The 15,846-nt window shown below is 40.0% G+C and overlaps 1 protein-coding gene across 1 annotated transcript in view; it reads left to right on the top strand.

Annotated features, from left to right (window-relative positions):
* Positions 1–5,181: 5,181 nt before the first annotated feature.
* Positions 5,182–15,846, top strand: part of lama4 (laminin, alpha 4) — a 36,582-nt gene continuing 25,917 nt past the window's right edge. The window contains exons 1-6 of the mRNA XM_006796237.2: positions 5,182–5,501; positions 10,942–11,043; positions 11,121–11,248; positions 11,329–11,409; positions 12,029–12,243; positions 12,849–12,949. Coding sequence (XP_006796300.2) covers positions 5,409–5,501; positions 10,942–11,043; positions 11,121–11,248; positions 11,329–11,409; positions 12,029–12,243; positions 12,849–12,949 — 720 coding nt within the window. The 5' untranslated portion in view covers positions 5,182–5,408. The remainder of the gene's footprint in view (positions 5,502–10,941; positions 11,044–11,120; positions 11,249–11,328; positions 11,410–12,028; positions 12,244–12,848; positions 12,950–15,846) is intronic.

Genomic DNA, 15,846 nt, shown 5'->3' with positions numbered 1-15,846 from the left:
CCCACAGATGTAATATTATCTACAGCTACTCTTAGTTCCATTGATGTTAAGTTAGACTCTTTTTCTCCAATCAATCTTTCTGAGTTAACTTCAATAATTACTTCCTCCAAACCATCAACGTGTCTTTTAGACCCCATTCCTACAAAACTGCTCAAAGAAGTTCTGCCATTAATTAATTCTTCGATCTTAAATATGATCAACCTATCTCTAATAAATGGCTATGTACCACAGGCCTTCAAGCTGGCTGTAGTTAAACCTTTACTCAAAAAGCCATCTCTAGACCCAGCAGTCTTAGCTAATTATAGGCCAATCTCCAACCTTCCTTTCATATCAAAAATCCTTGAAAGAGTAGTTGTCAAACAGCTAACAGATCATCTGCAGAGGAATGGTTTATTTGAAGAGTTTCAGTCAGGTTTCAGAGTTCATCACAGCACAGAAACAGCTTTAGTGAAGGTTACAAATGATCTTCTTATGGCCTCTGACAGTGGACTCATCTCTGTGCTTGTCCTGCTAGACCTTAGTGCAGCATTCGATACTGTTGACCATAATATCCTGTTAGAGCGATTAGAACATGCTGTAGGTATTACAGGTATTGCACTGCAGTGGTTTGTATCATATCTATCTAATAGACTCCAATTTGTGCATGTAAATGGAGAGTCCTCTTCACACACTGAGGTTAATTATGGAGTTCCACAGGGTTCAGTGCTAGGACCAATTCTGTTTACATTATACATGCTTCCCTTAGGCAGCATCATTAGAAGACATAGCATACATTTTCACTGCTATGCAGATGACACGCAGCTCTATCTATCCAGATAACACACACCAATTAGTTAAACTGCAGGAATGTCTTAAAGACATAAAGACCTGGATGGCCGCTAACTTTCTGCTTCTTAATTCAGATAAAACTGAGGTCATTGTACTCGGCGCTGAAAAGCTTAGAAATATGGTATCTAACCAGATTCTTACTCTGGATGGCATTACCTTGGCCTCCAGTAACACTGTGAGGAACCTTGGAGTCATTTTTGACCAGGATATGTCCTTCAACGCACATATTAAACAAATATGTAAGACTGCGTTCTTCCATTTGCGCAACATCTCTAAAATTAGAAATATCCTGTCTCAGAGTGATGCTGAAAAACTAGTTAATGCATTTATTACTTCCAGGCTGGACTACTGCAATTCATTATTATCAGGATGTCCAAAAAACTCACTGAAAAGCCTTCAGCTAATCCAAAATGCTGCAGCAAGAGTACTGACAGGGACTAGAAAGAGAGAGCAGATTTCTCCTGTTTTGACTTCCCTTCCTGTTAAATACAGAATTGAATTCAAAATCCTGCTCCTCACATACAAGGTCTTAAATAATCAGGCCCCATCTTATCTTAATGACCTTGTAGTACCATATCACCCTATTAGAGCACTTCGCTCTCGCTCTGCAGGCCTACTTGTTGTTCCTAGAGTATTTAAAAGTAGAATGGGAGGGAGAGCCTTCAGTTTTCAGGCCCCTCTTCTGTGGAACCAGCTTCCAGTTTGGATTCGGGAGACAGACACTATCTCTACTTTTAAGATTAGGCTTAAAACTTTCCTTTTTGCTAAAGCATATAGTTAGGGCTGGACCAGGTGACCCTGAATCCTCCCTTAGTTATGCTGCAATAGACGTAGGCTGCCGGGGATTCCCATGATGCATTGAGTTTTTCCTTTCCAGTCACCTTTCTCACTCACTATGTATTAATAGACTTCTCTGCATTGAATCATATCTGTTATTAACCTCTGTCTCTCTTCCACAGCATGCCTTTTATCCTGTCTTCCTTCTCTCACCCCAACCGGTCGCAGCAGATGGCTGCCCCTGCCTGAGCCTGGTTCTGCTGGAGGTTTCTTCCTGTTAAAAGGGAGTTTTTCCTTCCCACTGTCACCTAAGTACTTGCTCATAGGGGGTCATGTGATTGTTGGGTTTTTCTCTGTATCTATGAAGCGCCTTGAGGCGACTTTTGTTGTGATTTGGCGCTATATAAATAAAATTGAATTGAATTGAATTGAATTGAATAATTCCAGTTTAGTTGAATCAATTCAGCAAAATGCTCACAACACTAAGTCTTTCTCACACCGTTTGAGTTCCTGGTGTGTAAAATAATGTACTTTTGTCAAAGCCACCAGTGCTTCTCAGTTACACTCGAGGGGTCAGCTGGCAGAGGTGTGCGACATGCCTGGTCATGACCTTAGTAAAATTAAGCTGTCCCTCCCAGCACATGATTTTTGAATGTCTAGTGTTGCTGTTACACAGTCTTGCCTAAACATAGTCAATTAGTTTTTAGTACCTAAACCTAATCAGTGGGTAGAAGTCAAAGTACTTACCCAGTGAAAATCAGTAACAGGTTTTTCACTCCAGTGTAACTGCAGCGCTTTTGTACCCTCCCACCATCTTATTCACAGGATCATACTGAGTCTTCAACACTCTGTCAAGCATGGTGTGTTTTTGTATTACAACTGAGATCGGAGGTCTTTGCTCTGATAGAGGTTACAGTTTTCTCTGTGTTCAGAGAGTAAGGAAACACCACAGGCAGGAGGCGCAGGTCTGACCCCTTGGACCTTTTGGACTCTTAGGTGTCTGAAACTAAAAGCAGTGTGGAGAAGCATGTAGCAGGCTGCTTTCAGAATCACTGCAAATTAATAATTCATTCTTTGTTACTCAAATGTAACTTTGCAGGATGTCAGTTAGAGAAATTGTGATGAATGCTCAAACTGCTCAAACATAAGGGTTTGTTTGTAAACCATTTGCAATGGTTTTATGTACAGCCAAAATAGTTCACAAGATCTAATTTGTAATTATTAGAATTTGCTGTACTGCAGTACAGACATCAGAAATACATGTGTTTGCTGTCAGTAACTCCCTGTGGTTGTGGCAAAGCTTTACCGATTATATTAAGTCAAAGCAGTGCAGATGGATTTCTCCCTGTTGGTTTTGGCTCAGAGGGCGGTGTTACTCTGTGTTATACACTGTGCCACGCACACTGTATCCCTTGGCTGCCAGACCCAGCAGTGGCCTTTGATTACATGAATAGCCTTAGCTGAATAGGTTGGCAGAGAAGACCACCCAAAGGGACAACCTCGTTGCTTTGTGGAGAAGTTAAGAATGCAGTGCTGCTGCTGTGAAAACCTCCCCTATCACTGCCTATGACCCTGGCCCATGACTGATCGTTGGTGTTTATACTGTGGCTGTGCTGAGAATACCAATGTGAAGCCGACCAAACATGGAGAGAGAGCCTCCACCCTCTTAGTGAGCTGGTGAAATAAACAGAATGTGGATGAAGTAACATTAACTTCAGCCTCCTGGTTGTTAGCGCAGTTTAAGGCTATTTACTTTTCATAGAAGTTTTATGAAGGCTGAAATTGCATTCAGAAAGTCCTCACTTAAGTACACAGTTATTCTTAAGGCAGCAATTAACTCTGATATGGCATTACTGCTTTTTCAGGCAGGTAACACAATGCTAGGCCAAAAAAAAGTGATTCAGAGTCAGGACTGATACTTTATATTTTAATTTTTACTCAGATTTGCCCATTTTAGTGCTATTAAACAAAAAAAAAGAAAGCTGTAGCTTAAATGGTGTGAATGCTTTTTCCTCAGAAAAAAGTAACTCAGATTTTTAATGTCCTAATTTCACAGTTTTGAAAAAAGAAGAATTCAAACAAAAAATCTATGCCTAGCTTATTCGAGAATATTTATGCAGAAACATAGAAAATAGTTTAGATTAGTAGCTTATGTGTTTAAATATGGTCAAATTCAAAAACAACCTTTTAATTGAAGAACCCAAGTGCAGGATTCTAAAGACAGGCATGAATTAGAGAAACAGCTTTATTGCTGAACTACACAACCCTAGAACAAGATGCAACACAAAACCAAGGCATGACTAGAACTAAGAACTAGACCACACAGCGAGAGGGAAGACATGACAACATGACATAGAACAGCAAAAGACTCAGACAACATATACACAAGAGTTAATCAGAGCAGAGGACACATCCAGGGAATATGGCTGAACATAATCTAACTGATGGAACATGACGCATGGGAGACAAGGGAATGTCAAAATAAAACAGGAAGTAACATACACTCGGACCTAAGACACGTGAACTTGAAACTGGGACTGTGGCAATAAAGGGAAAACACACAGAGGGATGAATGTGGGAACAGGAAGGAAACAACACATGGACCAGGACAAGACAGGGAAAGCACACAGACACTAAGGAGAGACGCTGAAGACAGAACACAGAGACAAAGACAGACTGGATATGGATCATGTGAAATAGCTGTAATACTTAAAATACTGTAGGAGTGAGGAGAATTCAGATTTTATGTCAATTTTCTGTTCAGAGGGGTAAACCTAGCCTGGCCTAACAAGCCTCTTAATGCTGTTGTTTTAATGCATCACTGCCAAACATAACTAGTGTTTATTGGTTACTTGAGACATGGTACATAATGGGACATATTTGGAACTGCCTACAACACGATCTTTGTGGTGTTAAAAAAAAGTCTGTCTTAGGACCAGTGTGACTCGCAGAGTCATGAGTTATACCTACCCATCGGTTTGAATCTGAATCTAAAAATACCTTCCTCAGACTCTGACAATGCCTTCTTTGTGCTGGAAGTGTCATGCTAAGTCTCTTCCTGTTAACAGACTCACACTGTGTCTGCAAACTTTGCAGCTTTTGATTATCTAACCTTGCAAAACATAGAGAAGGCTCATGTCTGGGACTGTGAAGAGAAGATGGGCCAGAAAATCAGAGCAGCTTTTTCTTTTCGGTCTGCTGAGCGCAGAGTGAGTGTTGAAGCTTTAGACCCTCTGCCCACCCTGGCTGACCAGAGGGGAAGGGGAAGGGGAGGGGGAAACAACAGAAGGAGGGATCCCGTGTTGAGCTCAAGGTGAAAAGGGTGCCAAAGTCCTGCAAATGGAGACGAGGGTTTAACACTCAGTCTGACTCTTGACAGTTGAGTTGAGGGTTGAACAGTTTGGATGGCTGCACTGTCCTAGCATGCTCAGCAGACACAAACCCTCTGTGGCTCATTTCCCGCTCCCTCTGCTGTTCTGTCTCTCTCACTGTTTGTCTCGGTTTCCAGTCTTCCCATCTGTATGTGATTTAGGCACAGGCTCAGGGGAGAGGCAGGTCCACTAGGGGAGAGGAATCGGGGCAGGGAGGGAGAGAGAGAGAGAGGAAGGGAAGCAGTCAACACAAGTTTTTTTTACAGGACTCAGCTAGGGCCGGGAAGGGGCAGTGGTGGATCTGGACGTCGCAAGCTGTGGAAAACCGAAGCCAGAGGGTGCAGCCGATCATAAGGAGCTGCCCAGGAACTTCCCTACAACCAGAGGACACTGATTGAGACTTAAACGGAGGATCAGTGGGCAAATACAAATATGGCAGCAAAATCTCTGCCCTTCTGCTTTCTCTGCATCTTCTTATCGATTGCAAGAATAACTTCTGGGGAACAACAGCAGTCAGTTCTCAAAGTAAGACACATTTGGTTTTCCTTCTTTTTGGCTTGTATACTGTGAATGTTGTCAGTTTCTGACTTTCTATGAGTTATGATTGACACAGGCTTTTGGAAAGCTGGAAATGATGTCTTGGGAGTTTGGATTCTTTGCAAAGTTCTCTGAGGACACAGAAACTTCACAGTGGTCTTGCAGTGGGTTCGCATGTGTGTTTATACCATCAGAGGTACCCCAAGGCAACAACTCTGATAGGCTTTGAGTTGCTGTATGTGATTCAGGCACAGGCTGCTCCTCCTGCCCCTCCCTGACAGTTCTCTAATGGAAAGCAGCTACAAAATGTTGAGCAACAACACGGGGAGGGGGCACAATATGCAGTAAGGGCATGGAAGCCATTAAGGACTACTGGCACACACTCTACAGTTCCATTGGCAATAGCTTTAATACTTGTAAGCTCACACGCTTAACTTAAAAGTATTGAATTTATGATCATAATAAACTTAGATTGTGGGGAAAGATGCATGGAGATAAATAATGTGATAATGAAGTTGCTGCATGTGCATTTTCACATAATATGAAAACCCTGGCATGATAATACAGCACAACACTAGTCTTCTTTCTTCTTCTTTATGTTATAATACGACTCAGGCCGGTGTTTATTTGTGAGTGCAGACAACAGCTGGTCTTCTGGCAAAGCAGTCAAAAATGTGTTTCTTTCCTTCAGTGTTCAAAGAAAAACTTGCTATTAGATCTCGAAATCAAAGTTTGCTCCGAACCGACAAGTACTCAAATCTTTGACGGACTTCTAAAAGTCCATTTATGCATCTTCATTATAGGCTGTTCTGTTTATGACGACCCAGTGCCTGATGTAAGTACAATGACTGCCTTGTCTTGTGCAATTACTAGACCTCGAAAGTGGTTATGGTTAAGGGCAGTGTTTACGGACCTTGCTGAGCTTTGCTTTTCTTGTCTAAACAACAGAAAAAAATATAGCAAAGGTCTGACACAGGACAGTAGAGAGGAAACTGGACTTTGCTGGAGCCTCATCAGAGATGGTCTCAGTGAAAGAGTACTTTTACAAATGTAAAATGTTATGCCCATATCATCATCAGTATGTACAGAAGATGTGTGTCTTCAGCCATCTTTAAAACACGTTCAAAGCCCTATCATAGTTTGGGGCTGTATTTCAGCCAGTGGTGTTGGAAGACTTGTCAAAATTGATGGAATTATGAAATCAGAAAAGACTGGTAAAAGAAATTACAAGGAAACCTGTCTAAGAGGGTTCAGACTTTATTAAAGAAAAAAGCTGATTATACCAAATACTGATTTTCAAGCTCATTAGAACGCTGTTTTTACATTCTATACTGTAATTCCAAAAAATATATACATGTTTTAAAAAAAAATCACAAGTATAAAAAAATGATCGGTGGGTGGTTCAAGACTGCTGTATAATACTGCAAATCACTGCAAAAATTAAGTTTTTGTGGTGCCTTGGTAGTGCTTGCAACACATTCTTAACATAATATAAATTTATAGTTAGAGATAAATCTAGCACTTTAAGCAAATAGGGATATTTGAGATATTTGACGAGATTCTCATGACCCAGGCTATATCCGGACGTTCAGAAGAGTTACAATGACTAAATCCACCATCTGACCATCCCTTCAAGGTCAGTCTAAGTACAGCAGATAACTTATAGTGCCCTTGTGCTAGGAAAATCTCAAAAAGCAGGCAGAAGTACATATATTATAAGCAACACATCCACGATAAGAGCTCCATGTACACACATGGCTGTACAAATTTCAACCTATATTATGGGACAGGGTGTTGATTTTAGGTGAGCTAATCTGTGGAGCCATAAATTGTTTTTTGCGTGTGATACCTGCCTTATGGTCCATCCTCAGAGCCTAGGTCAACACACAGATACTGATAAATACCTAAATGTCAGAGAGAGTGAATCATTGGAAAAGTTATCTTCAGTTAAAAAACAAATCGAGGTTATATAATATACTGAATGTAAGCTTTGTCCTGCCCTCCCAGTGTAGGAGGGCCACAGAGATTGTTCACATTACTAAGCGTGCTCACAGCTGGCAGAGAGCTTCAGATGTTTGTGAATGTTATTGATGCTTTCAGGTTTAAGGGGTTTTTTTTTTCAGGTTTAAGTTTCTATCAAGGCTATCAAATCTATTTCTATTTGGCATAATCAAGGGGAAATCTAATAACACAAACACTGTGAGGCCGCAGACTTCATTTGAAAGATGCAGTTTCTGAAATTATGCTTGTTTTAAATGTGGCTCGTTTACCCTCTTTCATTTTTTTTATTTTTTATTTTTATTTTTTTTAAAGAAGTGGCTGAGAGGCTATAGATTTTTTTTAAGTTTGTTTGAGCAACATAAGCATTCTTACAAATCAAAGTATGTTGAAACTGTAGTCAAAAGCAATATTCACCTAAAATACACCTAAATATTTTGCTGAGAGTAAAGTTGTAAGATTGATCCAAACTGTTTGTCACCAATTCTGTTCGTAATTGTTATGGTCCGAATTTCTACACTTAACCAAGTGGCAGAAATCCCAAAAAGTTTATTCTGTTCATCTGGACGTAGCGTTTTCAAAGGGAGAAACATTTCATCCCTCGGTGGCTTCATCTTGGCTTTTTGCAGATGATGTTGTCCTATTAGCTTCATCAGGTGGTGCTGAGTGTGAAGCAGCAGGACGCAAAACGGTGGAGGGCCCACCCTGGTCAGGGAGAAGTGGCTATTCAAAGAGTGCCTTGCAGTCTTATTCATGAACAAGGGGAGATTTGGCCATGTCAGCAGTGATGCAGATGCTGCACAAGTCAGTAATAGTGAAAAGAGAGCTGAGCTGTAAAAGCAAAGCTGTCGATTTACCGGTCGATTTATTTCCCCAGTGACTGGAAGAATAAGGTTGCAGACACAATAGAAATTAGCTTTCTCTGAAGCTTGGCTGGTCTCCGCCTTAGAAATTGGCTGAGTTTGGTGATTCTCAAGATAGACTGACAAGAGTCAGATGAGGTGGTTCAGGCGTCTGATTAGGATGCCTCCTGAGTGAGGTATTCCAGGCATGTCCTACCAAAAGGAAGAGCAGACCCATGGCACACTGGAGAGATCAGCTGCCCTGGGAATGCCTCAGCATTTCCCCAGACAAGCTGCATGAGGTTGTGCAGAGAGGGAAGTTTGGTTATCAGTTTTATCTACTTCAGTCTTTATGCTGACCTAAGCTATCTGGTTACCACTGTTTTGTACTTCTTGGGGAAATGTCAGATTATCATGGCAAAGTGACAAAAATCACTTGACAAATACGGTCATATGATATTGATGATTTGTATTCATATCAACTGTAAGAAATCTGTTTTAAGTATGAATGTGATTTGCATTTCTCTTCTGTCTTTCTGTTTATGGCGAGATAAACATAATGTATAATGTAACTGTTTTTTCTTCTGTTTAGGCTCTCTTGTAAAAAGATATAGTCCCTAACATTCAAGTCTAAAGATGTCCAAGTCCTAGCAGTATACCATCTGCTCTTCGGCCCTCAGCCCCCTTCCTCTATTCCCCTGTGTATCTGAACTGCAGCTGTTTGACCCATCACAGACTGTCACACAGTTAATAGGTCTGAACTATTTCAGAAGACTTTAATGTGCTTTTACAAATGATAGATAATTAGGATCTTTGTGGGTTTCCCATAAACTTTAGACTCATTAGTTCTAATAGCTTAAACTAACATTTGGGCCTATTTTATATTTTTTTTCCTTTGAGCACTGATCCCATTGCCACATTTAATAGGAGTATGTGTATACATGGAAGGTTTACACATAAGTGTTTACGTGATAATAATAGATGTCTCTGTGGATGCTTTTCCTGTAGACTAGGGGAAGCCTACAGGAAATGGATCAGCAAGAATAATAAGAGCTCCTGTTTGCAGGATGTTTCACATCAGCTTGCAACATAATAACGTCTTTGTGTCGCAGCCCATCTGTGAATAAATCAAAGGAGAGTATGAATCACATGTGGGTATACACTACTGTATGTCTTTGGAATGTTCCATCGTCTGGTTATTCTGAATGCAAAGCATCAATGTCCAGCAGAGTGAGTGGAACAAGGAGATCAAACTATGGTGGTCTTGCAGACTACTGCAAACAAAGTGCTACTGTACACCTCACTGAATGGTGCTGCTTCAGAAAATCAAAGATATTCAGAGGGCCGAGTGTGTGCGTGACGCCTCTGAACTCTTGCATCACATTGTCGTCAGAAAGCCTGGTGAACAAACATCAGACAGGATGTAGTGTTTGTACTGATGTTCTGTAAAATGTCAGGATGCTGTACTTTTATCGTGTTGTGTGTTGAAACTGCTAAATTATCAACCATCGATTAAAATGCCCAGAAAGTGAGAGCCATGACTGAGAACCCTGGGTCAATAGCATTCTTATATGTTGATAGATAGCACAGGAGATGTTAGCGGTATTTATCTGTATTTGGTTCTATAATATTTTAATGGAACTGAACATCAAGCAGCTTCTTGGTGATTAAAGTTAAGCTGCATTTTAGCCACATGCTAAAGCAGCATAGTTTAAGAAACTGAGAGATGTTACATTTCAAATCAAGTCTCTTATTGTGGTCTATTTGTAAACTTAACTCTAACCCTAATCAGCTTTAAGAGATTAACTCTGTGCAGTCATCATTAGCGATGACATCAGCCCTAGCACCAACGCTAAATGCTAAGGTCAGTAGCTCAGTCCCTGAAGAAAATGCATCCGAACATTCTCCCTCTATCACCACTATCAGTCAACATTTTGCATTTAATGAATGAATATTGCACGTGGCACATGACATATACATCAGTTTACCATATAACTGAATCCCGGTATAAAACTTAGTTATGTGGCAGATTCACTCGTATTAGGTTTTGCTTTACCCTGACAATAGACTATATATAACAGATGGACTTAACCGCTGATGTTTCACACACTGTTTTTACACTTGGCTTCAATGTTAGTATTTTATTTTTTGTCATGTTATATTTTCGTTTGTTTTTTTGGAGCTGGAGGCGACTATATATATATATTCAAATTTTACTCATCAAAACTGAAGCACAAACTTCCTGTAGCTGCTGTACCACAAACTGTTTGTCAGATAATTTCATTATAAATGCTCCAAGTTCAGTGACTCAAGGAGAAGCCTAAAGGGCAGCTGCCAGCCACATTTGCCTTTGCCAAGATCCACCAGTCAAAGTCTTAAACTTCCAGTAAAGGAACCACAGTTTTTGCATTGTTATTCCACTTTTCATGCCCTGAGGATGTTGTTTAAACACAAGTTTAAACAACCAATCAACTTAACTTTGAGAGTTCCTCAACTCTTACCTGCAGTTAGTGTGTCTACTTAACCCAACTAGAGTTTTCTACAAATTTTTACTTTACAGAAAACTGACATTTCTGTTCCCACTGCAGGTGTGTGGCAGGGGATTTTTCCTCAGTGAGCAAAGCGAATGCCTGCCATGTAACTGCAAGGGGCATGCTGACTACTGTGAAGACATCACTGGCATCTGTATAGTAAGTTGACTGCCTTTCACTCAGTAAGGTGCCCAGGTACACAAATGTTGTCAAGAACATAATATTTCCTCTCGCAGAACTGCAAATACAACAGCATGGGTGATTTCTGTGAAATGTGTGAAGATGGCTACATTCTGACTCCTGGCCTGCGTGGACGCCACACCTGCCAACCATGTGCCTGCCCCCTCCCCATCCCATCCAATAAGTAAGCTGCTCTGCTGTTGCTTGTGTTGCCACAAGACTGACAGACATCTCAAAAATGTTTTCTTCTGTGTGTCCGCCCAGCTTTGCAGTGCACTGTGACAAAGGAGGTGCCACTCTACGGTGCAAGTGCCAAGAGGGCTACTCTGGAAATTACTGTGAGAGGTCTGTGCTGAGAAGGCCTTGAACAAGCAATCAGTAAATTATGTAAATCAATTATAACACAACTGCATTACCTGCGCATTCAATAAAAAGGTACACGTTACAGACTGAGCAGAGTCAATGTCAATGAAACACATAAAATATATTTAGGTTCACAACATTCACACTTATTTTATCTTACTTACTTAAATATCTATACAGCATCTAACTCCAACTGCCATATATAGTCCAAAACTTTTAAACACCACAACATTCATGAAAACATGAGGTCTCTGTAAAGTGCAACATCACATACACTGTCATTTATATGCATCGGACTTATGCTCACACCCAAGATGAATCGATTTTGCTAGTAATTTGCTAAAGCTTACGGATCACTGGTTCATGAGAGCAGCCTTAGCTTTGTTTGTTTTGTTTTTTAAACAACGAGGAAGAAAGTCATGAGCTTTTTGTGATGTGTTAACATTTAAAACTGAATAATGTCCAATTTAGGCATAAAGCTACAACAATCATTAACTTTGCTTGTCTTGTAACAAAGGTCAAAAAGACTATCCAAAAGTAGATTTTACTTTACTGTGTTAGACATTGAGGCTCTCAGTCATCTGCAGTTTCTTCCATCCAGGTGTGCTCCAGGTTACTATGGCAGCCCGATGACGACTGGTAGTGCCTGTAAGAGGTGCGACTGCAATGGTAACACTGACCCCAACCTGATTTTTAACGAGTGTCACAATGTGACGGGCCACTGCCAGCACTGCTGGGGAAACACTGCCGGTGCCAACTGTGAGAGGTGCGCCCCAGGGTTCTATGGCGATGCCATCAGTGCCAAGGACTGCAGAGGTGGGGATAATGGGTGAATACCCATACTTTGGGGGTATTTCCTATGGGATAGCTAATATTTGATGCATGAAAGTATTGTTCCTCAATGTTATATGGCAGCTCTCACACGATACCCCGACAATGTAATTTGTATCTTAAGCCAGTCGCATAGATGGGTGTGAAATGTAATGATGGGAGATTAATGAAGTTTGTTGATGCAGTTGTTCTGGCTGGCTGTTCAACATTCTTGTCATAAACTCAGTGACAGTAGTCAGGCATTCCAACAGCTCACTGGAGACTGCACACACTGAGCTGCACTATTGTGTAACACTGTCCTGAAGTCGCCATAAAGCATTTCACAGGAGGAATATTTTTTACAACTAATTTACTCAGTTTAACCATAGCTGCTTGAAAGAGATGACAAAAGGTGACAAAAGTGCAGTTTTTAGCCTCACACAACCTTGAAGTTGCTCTGTGGCAAAGACACATGGTCTCAATTCCATATCAAGGATTATCGTATGCCTTTAGAGGCCCTGCAAGTCCAAAAATAACCCTTTCCACCATACTCGTGACATAATTTGACCTCTGGTGTTCTCATCACTCCATACATCCCGTGTCTTTTCTAGAGTGCGAGTGTGACAAATGTGGCACCTCTTCATGCGACGACAGGACAGGAGTGTGTCACTGCAAGCCAGGAGTCACTGGACGGCTGTGCGACCAGTGTGAGGTGAGAAACAGCACGTGAGCTTCTTTATTGCACCTCTTATTTCTTCTTTATTAATAAAAAATATGTCCCTTCGTGTACAATTAGGCACTGACATCTAGGCTTAGGCAAGTTCCTCGGTTAAGTAAGAATAATAATAAAAGATCGTGGTTTGGGTTAAAATGCACTTTGTTTTCTTGGCTACCATGGTAACACCTTCCAACTTTCTCTGACATCAAACAAATGTGTCTGTCAAAATAGACAAGTTATAAATTGATCCTCCCAGACAAACAGAAAGCCTTTTTCCGACTATTTCATATTCTGTTATGAGACTGGGATGGAGTGGCTACAGGGCAGGACCACCATTACATCACTCAGCCACTGCCCAGGATTAAACATCATAGAACATACGAGGAGCAGACTCAAGAAGGCAGTTCAAACATATAATAAATAAGCTAAGAGTCTTTAGAAGAAAAGGCCAACAGTAAGGAATATACTTTCTCAGTAAGGAATATACTTTCTCAGTAAGGAATATACTTTCTCAGTAAGGAATATACTTTCTTCTCACATGTTCATCACTCCTACTCTCGTCTGGATTATTTTTTGGTCAGCAGCTCACTGCTGAGTGACATTTCAGACACTGAGATTCACCCTATAGCTGTCAGCGATCATGCTTCTGTATCTTTAACACTAATGCACAAGAATAATACTACGCCAAGTAAAAACTGGAGATTTAACACATCACTACTTAAAGATGAAGACTTTATTAAATATTTTAAAAAGGAATGGATTTCATATTTAGACTTTAATGACACTCCCGGAACATCTGCTTCTGTTCTATGGGAAGCAGGAAAAGCTGTGATGAGAGGTAAAATAATTTCTTTCTCATCACACAAAAAGAAAGAAGAAAACAAAAATATTCAGGAATTAGAAAAAACCATCAAATCCTTAGAAGAAGCCTACGCGTTCCACCAAGATCAAGAAATAATGAACAAAATATGCAAAACAAAACTAGAATTAAATGAAATTATTAATAGAAAAACACAATTCCTTGTACAAAGACTTTGCTTGCAGAATTTTGAACACAGTAACAAATCAGGTCGATTTCTAGCAAACCAGTTAAAAATAAATAAAGAAAAAACAACTATATGTGCTACTAAAGATTTATCGGGGAACACAATATATGACCCTGGAAGAATAAACAACATTTTTAGGGATTTCTATGAAACTTTATATTCACCACAAATAAACCCGTCTAAAAATGAAATTGATTTGTTTCTTGACAACGTAACTCTTCCAAAATTACTAGACAGTCAAGCAATAGCACTGGATTCGCCACTGACGCCAGGTGAACTCCAGGAAGCCCTGATAAGTATGCCCAATAACAAGGCTCCAGGTCCAGACGGCTTTCCTGCAGAATTCTACAAAGAATTCTGGACAATTTTGGCACCAGTATTCCATAGATTGTTGCAGGAAATCAAGAAAAATGGCAGACTACCACCAAATATGAATTCTGCCAACATTAATCTCCTGCTAAAACCAGGAAAAGACCCTTTATTTCCCTCAAGTTATCGTCCAATATCCCTTATAAATGTAGACCTTAAAATAATCTGCAAAGCTCTCTCAAAGAGATTAGAGAAAATAACCCCCCTCTTAATTCATCCTGACCAAACTGGTTTCATAAAAGGTCGGCACTCCTCAACAAACACTCGTAGATTATTTAATTTAATAGACTACTCATACAATAAAAATATTGAAACCATAATATTATCTCTAGATGCAGAAAAAGCATTTGACAGAGTTAACTGGAAATTTTTATTTGCAACTTTACACAAATTTGGTTTTGGAAACTCTTTCATAAATTGGATAAGAATATTATACAATTCCCCAACAGCTCGTATCAGAACAAATGACCAGACATCCTCCAGCTTTTGTCTCATGAGGGGCACCAGACAGGGATGCCCACTCTCCCCTTCACTTTTTGCAATTTTTATCGAACCTCTAGCAGCAGCATTTAGACAGGCTACAACAATTAAGGGCATAAAATGTAAGAACGTAGAACATAAAATCAGTCTCTATGCGGATGATGTGTTGCTTTTTCTGCAAAACTCACAAATCAACCTCTCTGAGGTAATTACTCTAATAAACTGGTTTTCAAGAGTTTCAGATTATTCAATTAATTGGCCAAAATCTACAGTTCTTCCCATTAACTGCTCCTTCCATAATTCATCTTCTGCCCCACTACAATCTGGAAATATTAAATATTTAGGTATTAATGTTTCTCCTAAGCTTTCAGACTTAATTAAATTAAACCACATCCCACTTCTAAAGAAAGTAGAAGGCGATCTGACTAGATGGAAATCTCTACCCATATCACTCATGGGAAGGGTCGCCACTATAAAAATGATGATCTTGCCAAAAATAAATTACTTATTTTTAATGATCCCCAACAAACCATCACAAGATTGGTTCAGATCTCTGGATTCACATATTTCTAAATTCCTTTGGAAAGATAAACCCCCGCGTATCAGCTTAAAAACACTACAAAGAACCAAGGATAGAGGAGGATTAGATCTGCCTAATTTTCACCAATACTTCTTAGCCAACAGGCTTCAGTTCATCTCAGAATGGTTAAAATGTACCCTCTTAGATGAGCCCTGGCTAGATGTTGAACAGGCACTATGCAATGATCTAGAGATTTCAGACCTACCATTTATTAGCTCAAACATCAAAAGACATGAATGCTTTAAAAGCATGAACATCAGCTTTTCTCTGACAGCATGGTGGGAGTTTCTAAAAATAACGGAGTCTTCATTAATCCCATGCAAACGTACACCTATCTGGAATAACCCTGACATATTACAAAACAATAATAAGATTAATTTCCCAGAATGGAGTTGTAAAGGAATTAAATACTTAGA

This window comes from Neolamprologus brichardi, chromosome 15 (assembly GCF_056152115.1).
Source record: "Neolamprologus brichardi isolate AB-2024 chromosome 15, ASM5615211v1, whole genome shotgun sequence".
Taxonomy (NCBI): Eukaryota; Metazoa; Chordata; class Actinopteri; order Cichliformes; family Cichlidae; genus Neolamprologus; species Neolamprologus brichardi.
Note: the sequence above shows the minus strand (reverse complement) of the source record. Positions and strands in the feature narration are given on the sequence as shown.